Below are 9,979 nucleotides of genomic sequence, written 5' to 3' on the forward strand. Positions count from 1 at the left end.
CCCCTGGCCTCTGGGGGCGCGGGTAGCGGAGCTGGTGGCTGGGGTCACGGGTGTGTATGCACGCACGTGCACACGGAGCCCGATGTGCAGCTCCACACACGCACACCTGGGTGTGCAACTGCATACCTGGGCCTGCGACGGTGCACACACCTACCTACACACACACACACACACACGTACACCTGGATGTGCAGCTGTTCACATGTGCACACCTGGGCCAGCAGCTGTGCACACACACACACACACACACACACACACACAGAGGCATCGGACACTGGATAGACACAGCCATGTGCAAATGTGGTGTGCCCTTCTGCATGCACCCAAGTATGTGAGTGTGCCAGCTATACCTGGTGCACAGGGGCACACCTGGGCATGCTGCTGTGCACACATACACAGATAAGCCTGTGACTGTGCATGCACGCACCCCCCCCCCCCCCCGGTGTTTGGGGCACCCACCCACAGACACAGAACCCAGAAGTATAGGATACATGCTCACACACACGTGGGTGTGCAAGTGTGCATGCAAACAGGCACAGCCTGGAGTGCGACTGTGCATACACATACGCACGTCCATACTGGTTGTGCAAGCCTGTACACACCCAAGTGTGTGACTGCACCCCCCCTCTACACGCACACTGAGGCAGACCAGGCCAGGCAAATATGTCCGTACACGGGAGCACACCCCGCCCCGGGTGTGCCACCTTGCGCGCGCGCGCGCGCACACACACAGAGCCTAGATCTGAGTTTCCTCACCCAACTGCCCCTGTGTCCCCATAGTAACCGTCCCCCTCGAGACCAAAAGGAGCCTGTGTCCCTATAGCACCCCCGCCCCCCATAAACGCCCCCGGGCGGGTTGTCCCCATAGCAACCCGCCCCCTACAGAACGCGGGGGGCTCCGGGACTGCACGAGATTTGTCCCCGCGAGACGGGGGTAGGGTGCTCCAGGGCTCTCGCTCCGCCCCTCGGGCGTGATTGGCAGGCGCTAAAGGGGCAGGGCGAGGGCAGGCAGAGACTCGCGATTGGCTGGCAGCAGCGGGGGCGGAGCTGGGAAGGAGGGCGGCGATTGGCTGCAGGAGGTGGAGGGCGCCCGGCGGACAATGACACCATAAAGTGGGGCTGGCCGGGCTGGCGGCCGCTCGTTCCGCGGGACTCTATGGTGCTGGAGGTCCGGGGGTGATCTGGTCCTCTGCAGCCCGCGGTTGCCCCTCGCTCCCGACCCGCGCTGTCCTGGCACCCGCCCCCGCCCCCGCGGGCGTTCTATAGGGGGAGGGTTGCTATGGGGACTCAGCCCCGCCCCCCTCGGGTTCTATAGGGCGAGGGTTGCTATGGGGACCCAGTCCCGCTCCCCGGGGTTCTATAGGGGGAGGGTTGCTAGGCGGATGGAGCTGCTCTATCCCCTTGGGTGCTCTATAGGGGAAGGATTGCTATAGCCCCCCCGCCTCCTTTGGGGCTCCATCTAGGCAAAGACTACATAGTTAGGGCCCCTATAGCTTCCGAGGGGGCGTGGTCTATAGGAAGGCTCCGCCCCCTCGTGGCTCTATAGGGAGCAGGGCCTGTCCCTGGGCAGTGGTCTCCGGCCCCCGGGGGTGTGGAGGAGCCAGGGCCTGTCGGTATGCGCTGGTCTCCACCCCAGAGCTCCTACAGGGGACAGGCCCGTTCTATAGGCACCGGGCTCTCTGCCCCGCCCCGCCCCGCCCCGCCCCACCGGGGGACCATCATTCAGTTTGGAGTAGGGTTTCTTAATAAACAGCTTTTTGAAGATTAGATTCTCTTTTTTTGGCAGCAACTCATTATGAAGTGCATAAAATAAAAAAGTCTAAGAAGCTATCTGCAGTGCTAAACCTCACATTATAGACCCTATCACCAGGTTTCCATTCTCCTGCAAATGTGAATGGTCAGGGAGTGGGCAGAAACTTCCCCCTTCCTATACAGCTGTGCCAGTGCAGAAGGAAAGTAGATTTCCCCTAGGGAATGGGGTGACCTCCTATTGGCTTGAAGGAGAAGCATTGATCTGACTCTGAGTCATTGATCTGACTCAAATTCTGACTGAGAAAAATAATTGGTTCCAGATTTGCTCCTGGAGACTTTCTTCTCTCCTTTAATTGAATTGAAAGTGTGAACCAATTCCTGAATTTATTGCAAAGAAACCCAATGATGAAGTATTTAACAATTTAACCACTCATGGTAACACTGTATGAAAACTGTACTACATGGTGGAACATATTACTATCGGGCATAGAGTACCTGGAAGTTGGAAGAGAATGGGGATGGCGATGAGGATGGGAATGGGAAGAGAATGAAAATCTCAGTAACCCTGCTGTGAGAGCAATTTGAATCGTTTCAAGATTCAGCCCAAGATATTAGGTTTGAAAGACTAACACACATGAATAAATAATGTATATGGCTCATTTTTGTTCTTCGGAGATTATCTGCAAGTACATTGCAATAGAATCAAAAGTGTTCATTATTCAGATGTATTCAATTAATGTCTAATGAGATCATTTTTTGGTGTAGACTGTCCACAAATAGTCTAGGTTTAATGTATGTTGTTTTCTAATTGGTTAGATAAAGTGCCCTTATATTGTTTCTGTTTTCTTACTAAACACGAAATGCAAGCACTTCTGGTGTAAATGCTAGTATGTAAAAATACATTACCTGGCACCATTCTGAAATTCATGAGTCAAAATATTCTTGCTGGTAAGATGTTACACAAATATTCATTAAAAGCAAGCCAATAAGAAATCATTTAAAATACAAATAAATATTTTCAGAATACTATCTTTTTTATTATTTATCTAGATCAGTGGTGATCAACTTCCAGGCAAGGGACAGACATTACACACAAACCAGCGTAAGTGATCAGAAACTGGTTTAAAACTGTAACAGAACAAAATTTCAGTGTACATAAACCAGTTTCAAAATGGACAAAACTGGTTTAAGATAAACCTGGTTGAATGTAGTATCAGACCTAACTGATTTGGGTCAAAACAATTTATGCAATGTCTGTCCCAGACCCCTCCCTGGTTTAAGTTAAACCAGAGCCCTCCAGCATCCCAGATGCTTTACAGCTCTGAACACACCCCCGCCCCCATGGTGCTCCTCCCACCCTGCAGCCCCCAGCCCCGCTGGTGCCCCTCGCTCCCGACCCGCAGCCCCCTGCCCTCCCGTGGCCCTGCCAGTCAGTGCCAGATTTAGGCATAAGCTTCTTAAACGGCAGCTCAGGGCCTCATGATACGAGGGGCCTCTAAATAAGAAAAAACCCCCTGGACATTTTGGCTCTGATATGACAACATTATACATCTGCATGGCTCCACAGTTATCATTCATACTGAGTTCATAAATTTGTGCAGAAATAACAATAATTCATCTTAATGTCTCATGAACATCCATTTTTGTGGATGTCACGGATTATTTTTATCGTATGGGGCCTCCTCACCTGGGTATGTTTTAGGCCTCGGCGTGCCATAATCTGGCACTGCTGCCAGTGCCCCCCACTCCCGCCCCATAGCCCCTGTGTCTCCCTTCTAGTGCCCCTCGCTCCTGCCCCACAGCCCCCCATTGCGCTCTCTCCCTCCCTGCAGGCTTCCCCCTGCCCCAGGACACCCCTGAGCTGGTCCCAGGGGGTCCAGCCTGGGAGCGGCCGGCGGGGGGCGGGCGCAAGTACCCGGACCACTGCGAGGCACGGGCGTCGCGCCCGGGCCGCAGCCGCATCCCGGGCCGGGACCACCGGCGCTACTACCACGAGCACTGGCGCGGCGAGTACCTGATGGCCTTCGACGCGGCGCGGCACGGCATGACCTGCATGGTGTGCGGCAGCGCCCTGGCCACCCTCAAGCTCAGCACCATCAAGCGCCACATCCGCCAGAAGCACCCCTACTCGGGCGGCTGGGGACCCCGCGAGAAGCAGGTCATCATTCAGAGCTGGGATGCCCACCTGGGGCTGGAGCCAGGCCCCGGTGGGGCACCCCGTGGGCTCCCTGTGTCCCCAGGTAGGCGCTGGCCTTCCCCCTGTCTGGGCTTGGGGTGGGGTTAGGTAGGACCAGGAGGGCAGATGGGGCCAAGGGGAGAGGGGCAGTGAGGGGCTGGGAAGGGAGATGGGGTAGATGGGACTGGGAGAAGTGGGGTTGGGGGGGCAGACAGGTCAGGGGTGGGAGGTAGTTGGGGTTGAAGGGGGGATGTGGGGTGGGGTAACAGGGCAGACAGAGCTGGGATGACAGGGGAGTTGGGGGTGGGGGGTAGATGGGCTGGGGGAAGTGCCATGGAGAGGGGAGATGGAGCCAGGGCTGTGGGGTGCATGTGGGGGGTGAAGGTAGATGGGGCTATGGAGTGGGGGGGAGGGGTAGATAGACCACATGGGATCGAGGTGTGTGTTGAGGGCCATGTCTTGTACCCCCAGGGCCTGGCATAGGGTTGAGGGAAGGGCTGGGTACCTGGTAGGGAGGCCTTGGGGTGCCCCTTGGCAGTGCTTGGGGGGCAGGGCAGGGCAGTGGCCTGCGCAGCCAGTGGGGGTCAGGTCTCCCTCTGCCCGCCTGCCCTGGGGGTCTGGTGGGTTGGGGTTGGTGTCAGCATGGGTGGGCAGGCCTCGCACCACCCCTGACGCCCAGGGCTGGTGCTGGTGCCAGGGGTTGGCATGGGTGGGTAGGCGTTGTTGCCATGCTAGACCCCCACCGCTGGCCTCAGGCCTGGGGGGAAGGTTGGCATGGGCAAGGAGGCTTTGTGGCCATGCTTGGCCTCACGCCGCCTCTGCTGCCCTCCACGGACCCAGGACCGGCAGTGGGAGTTGACGTGAGCAGGCAGGCTTCATGCCGGTGCCAGGACTCCCCTCCCCTCCCGTCAGGCCTAGGGCTGTGGTACCAGGTGCGGATTAGGACTGGCTTGGGCGCGCAGGCGTTGGCACCGCGCTAGGCTGCCCCCCCACTTCTCCCTGTGGGGCTGAGGCTGGCACTGACGGGCAGGAGGCTGGCATGGGTTAGCTGGCAAGCAGGCTTCGTGGCTGCAGAGCCCCTTCTCTCACTCTCCGCCCCGCAGGCCTGGGGCTGGCACTGGTGGGTGGGGGTTTGCTGGGGTGACAACCTTTCAAAACGGAAAGGTAGGACATATGTGCCCGCCCCCCCCTTCTGCCACCGGCGACAGCGCAGCCAGGCCAGAGCCACGCAGGGAGGGTGTGGGCTGCCTGCGCACCCCCTGCCCACCTGGCAGCAGCAAGGGGCACAACTCCACACCACTGCCCCTGCTGCTGCCAGGTGGGTGGGGGGCATCTTGCCACAGTGGCAGGGGCAGGGCAGAAAGTCAGGGAGTCCCGAGCCTACAGCTGGTGGCCCACATCTGCCCCTGCCCTGCACACAAATCTGGAGGGTTGGGCATGTGCCCTCGGCCCCTGGCTCCATCCCACACCATGCCCTGACCCCGTGCACCGCTGTGGCTGGGCAGTGCCCCCAGACCTTGCCCCACTCCCTCCCTGACAGTGGCAGCTTCAATTTGCCCGCTCCCCCCACTGACCTATCTGCAAGGAGCTGCTCTCCACGCTGCCCGGCTGTATTCCTGGCCACGCGCATGCGTGCAGGCATGCACGTGCGCATGGCACCCCCCGCGTCCCGCTCCCGGCAGCCCCGGGCAGGCTGGAACGCCGCCCGCCTGCAAGGGGAAACCCGCCGTGGGTCCCTGCAGACACTGCGAATCCGGGACGGCGTGTGTCCTGGGGTCCTGTGTCCCGGGACCGGGCTTGAGGTTCCCATTGCAGGACTGTCCTGCCCAATTAGGGACAGATGGTCACCCTAGGGCGGGCCTGGGCGGGCAGGCTTCGTGGTCGCATTGGGCCGCATGACCCCCCTCTCTCCCCGCATGGAGCTGGGGCTGGCAGTGGGGGTGAGCAGACTTTGTGGTCACGCTGGGCCTCATTCTCCCCTTCTCTCTCTCTCTCTTGTCTTCCTCACAGGCCCGGGGCTGGCGTCGGCGGGGGGCCCGCGGAGCCGGCGGGTGGGCGCGGTAAAGGTGGGCGGGGGCGCGCGGCGCCTGGAGCGCTACGTGCGCGAGTCCCTGCAGGGCTGGTTCCAGGCCGAGTTCCTCATGGACTACGACGCCCAGGGCAACCGGCTGCGCTGCATGACCTGCGGGCGCAGCCTGCCCAGCCTGCACCTGGACGACATCAAGCACCACGTGCTGACCGCCCACCCCGCCTCGCTCACCTTCGGCCCTGCTGAAAAGGCCGCCGTGCTCGAGGCCTGGCGCGCCCGTGCCCTCGTCTTGGCCGCTGGCAAGGCCTGGGAGCCCGGCTTCGAAGGTGGGGGGCCACTGGGGGTGAGGAGGGAGGAACTGGGGGGTTGACCTAGTAAGTGGGAGGGCACTGGGAGGTGAGGTTGGGGTGTGGGGGCACACAGGGAAGGCGTGTGGGGTGAGGGGCGGGGCATGTGAATGGGACCAACTCCAGGGTTGGGGGAGGTAAGGGGAGCCCCATCCCTGTCCCCTAGTGGTACCTAGTTGCAGCCCCCCCACTAGCGGAGATGGGGGTGCTACACCCCCCTCCACTGCTGTACCCAACAGTCGCCTTTTCCGGCACAGATTCCCAGCATCCTTTGCAGCTGCCCAGCCCAGAAGAAATGCCGGAGGAGGAAGACGAGGAGGAGGAGGAAGAAGAGGAGGAAGAGGAGGAGGAGGAAGAGGAGGAGGACAACCATTCTGAGGATGCCCGAGGGGCTGAGACACCACTGCCGCCTGCCCCCCGCCCGGACGCTGGGGTCCCCCGGGGCAGGGGTGGCGCTGGGGGGCCGGCCCGGGGCCGGAGCCAGCGGCGGAACTACCAGCAGCACTGGCTGGCCCAGTTCCTCATGGACTTCGATGGGCGGCGCCAGGGGCTGGTGTGCATGGTGTGCGGCGGGGCCTTGGCCACGCTCAAGGTCAGCACCATCAAGCGCCACATTCGCCAGGTCCACCCCTTCTCCCTTGACTTCACACCCCAGGAGCGCCAGACCATCCTCGAAGCCTATGACCGGGCCCCGGGGGAGGAGCCTGGGCCCCAGCCCCGCCCCCGGGCACTGCCCACCACTGCTGAGCCTGGTGGTGGGGAGGGGGCGGGGCTGGCCTATACCCACCCCACTTGTACAGCGTGAGGGTAGGGGCTTCTCTTGGACATGGATGTGGACGGTGGCCCCCGTGGCTTATTGGGGGAGGGGAGGATGGGCAGGGCGGGGGGTGGAATTTCTGCCCCTTGTCTCACCCCAAAACCTTCTACTCTGCTGGAGGGACCCCAGTTTCTCTATGCCACATGCCCTTTTACCCCAGAAATTGGGGTGCTCTCACCTAGCAGAGACCCCCTGATTGGGGGAGGGGGGTCTGGAGGGGCAGATTGCAGGGGACGGGGGTTGCAATGGGGTGAGGGCAGGGTGCTCTGTGAACTGACAGGAGGGGACCTGGGTTTTTCCACGTTCCTGCTCCAGGACAAGCCTGGGTGTCCACGTCCCCACGCCAGGAGGTGCCGGTAAGTAGCCTGCAGTAATGTCCAAGGTTGGCAGCCTGGTTGCCATGAGCCATTGGGGCGCTCCACCCTTTTCCACTAATGGAAAGACGCAACCGCTGCCTGGGGTGGCCCCTCTTGGCTTTGCCGTGACGTGGAAGACCCCACACTTATGATCATGCCTTCCCAGGACCTACCAACTCCATGGGATCACTGGGCAGCCCAGTTGGGGCCAGCTGGTCTGGCCAAGTTGCCGTCTTCCAAGGTGTTGGGGAACCTCGTGCCGGGGAGAGGAACTTGCTCCGTCACCGTGGAGCCAGCGTACATCAGCTGCCTCTTCTCAGTTCCCCGTTCTGGTTGTGTCAGGGACGTATCCCAGGAAGTCCGTGATAGCAGGGCAGACGCAGGTGAACTTTGGAGTCAGAAGGCTAGAGCTGGAGGGAGGCTGAAGACGGCAGCTTTGGGAAAGGATTTTGGCCTGGAACTGCTATGAGAGCTCCAGAGAAAATATGTTGTCTTTTCCCCATGTGGTAGACCCAAAACGATGCCAGTTTTGGAAAGTGGCCTGGAATTGGGTCCAAACACCATGGAAATTGAACAAAATGGGTGCCCTTTTTTCCCCATTTAGGTGTCACAGCAGGAGGGCTGTAAGAGGTGGCTGCCATCCTCCCCCACCCCCGCAGCTGGCAAGTCCTTCCCTGGGACATGGGGTGCTGGGAGCAGAGACGGAGCGTGACAGCCAGACCACTCTGGGGGAGGGGGAGGCTCCAGAGACCAGGGGAGATGGGATACTGGGCTAGATGGGCCTACTGGTCTGGTCTAGCTGCTTTTGTGGGCTGAAGAACTCTGTGCATCGGAGCACCATGATGGTGACACAGGCTCTGCTCTCAATGAGAAACCAGGGGGAAACTGAGGCACGGGCAAGGGGACCAACTTCCTGGTTGCCGGTGGTCTAATCTCGCATCCAATTTCAGGGCTATAAAGCCAAGAGCTTCCCTTTATCCAGGCTTACGAACCTGCAGAAGGGGCTGGACCAAGAGAAATTGGTGTGAGAATGGGATTGTTGCACAAACTTTTAAGCCTAACCTGCTCTGTGGGGTAGCCCTGGGTGGCGGGTGGTGCCTGCTCAGACCTACTTCTCCTTCCTCGAGCCATGGGTTGCTCCGGGAAGGTGAAGTTGGAGCTAGGAGTGGGATTTGAACCCAAGATCCCTTTCCTCTTTGTTTTATGGATGCAGTCTCTGCTCTTCTTCATCTGGCCATGGTGTCTTCTTAGCAGGCCCTGGAAGACTTTTGGGGTCTCCAGAGCTATTGTAGGAGGCCAAAGTCTCTCCTTGTTTTAATAGACTGGTTGCCCTTCAAAGAAGGGCTGGGCTGGCCAGTAGGGACCAGACTAGGGAGACTGGGGTGGCTGCTGTGGGAGCTCGAGAGCTGACGCAGGATGTGGAGGCAGGAGGGCGGGAGCGTGCCGAAAGGAGGCTCCTGCAGGGAGGGAACTATTAGATGGTGGCACAAAATCAAGACACGAGCTGAATCCTTGGAGGCTTGAGTCACGGCAGGTGGGAAACTGGAAGGAGGCTGAAGTGGGTTGGGGCACTGTCCCCTTGTTGGAGGGGGGTTGTTGTCTCGCTCGGCCATGTAGAAAGGTGGGTGACTGGGTTTTGCAATGAGCTTGGAGACCTGGCTAGCGGGCAAATGACCCAGAGGCCTTTGCTCAGGGACTGGAGTCAATAGGATATGGGAACAAAGCTGGTTGAGCCCTGGAGATCCATCCAGAGTCCCCAGACAAGGGAAGGACATTGGTCTCCTCATCAGACCAAGCAACCGGCCCCCTTCCAACCCAAGTTGGAATCCACTCGCCACAGCCTTGTCCTCGCGGCTCTGGGCTGGGCACTGCCAGCTGGCATCGAAGGTAGGTTGTGGCCAGGGACAGTCTTCCCAGCTGAGGGATGCATGCAGGTCCATGTTGGATTATTGGCTGGAATTGCCACAGTGGCCTTTCAAATGATCAAGAAGTAGGGCTGGAAGAGACCTGCAGAGATCATCGGAGCAGAGCAAGCCCGCCCGCGTACCGCCCGGATGTCGCTCAGTGCCCCTCCAAAGACTTCTGGTCCCGCCTCACAGCTGCACGCCTGAGCTTCCTGCAGTGCAGTTGCTCCTCAAGTCTTGAGTAATGATAAAAGGTGCAGGTGGAAAAATCAATCGCTTTTTCTCGGGGCCAGCACAATGAGTCTGTCCTAAGACACTGACTTTGAGGTCCCTCTTGCCAAGCCCCAGCTACCCCTTGGTTAGGAAAAGCTGAGACGTGAGATGTCCTGGTCCCGTCGGCTGTCACTTGGGTGCCAATTGAGGTCAAAGGGTTGTTGCAATAGCAACCAGAGTTAGCTGGAGTCTCCCCACTTGCACTTCCTGCAAAACGCCAGCAACGGCGATGAGCGGAGTTCATCTCGACCAGGAGCTACCAGGACAATCTGGAAGTCTCATCTGCCATGTCCCCCGCCGGGGTGGAAACAAGTCATAGCTTCTC

General features: G+C 59.5%; 1 protein-coding gene across 1 annotated transcript in view; it reads left to right on the forward strand.

Moving 5' to 3' along the window:
* The window catches only part of LOC102375583 (uncharacterized protein C11orf95 homolog), a 10,295-nt gene extending 322 nt beyond the window's left edge, over positions 1 to 9,973 (forward strand). Inside the window, exons 2-6 of the mRNA XM_025193258.1 lie at positions 3,585 to 3,992; positions 5,939 to 6,283; positions 6,562 to 6,896; positions 7,437 to 7,477; positions 8,082 to 9,973. Coding sequence (XP_025049043.1) covers positions 3,585 to 3,992; positions 5,939 to 6,283; positions 6,562 to 6,896; positions 7,437 to 7,477; positions 8,082 to 8,253 — 1,301 coding nt within the window. The 3' untranslated portion in view covers positions 8,254 to 9,973. The remainder of the gene's footprint in view (positions 1 to 3,584; positions 3,993 to 5,938; positions 6,284 to 6,561; positions 6,897 to 7,436; positions 7,478 to 8,081) is intronic.
* The last annotated feature ends 6 nt before the right edge of the window (positions 9,974 to 9,979 follow it).

This window comes from Alligator sinensis, unplaced genomic scaffold (assembly GCF_000455745.1).
Source record: "Alligator sinensis unplaced genomic scaffold, ASM45574v1 scaffold1860_2, whole genome shotgun sequence".
Lineage (NCBI taxonomy): Eukaryota > Metazoa > Chordata > Crocodylia > Alligatoridae > Alligator > Alligator sinensis.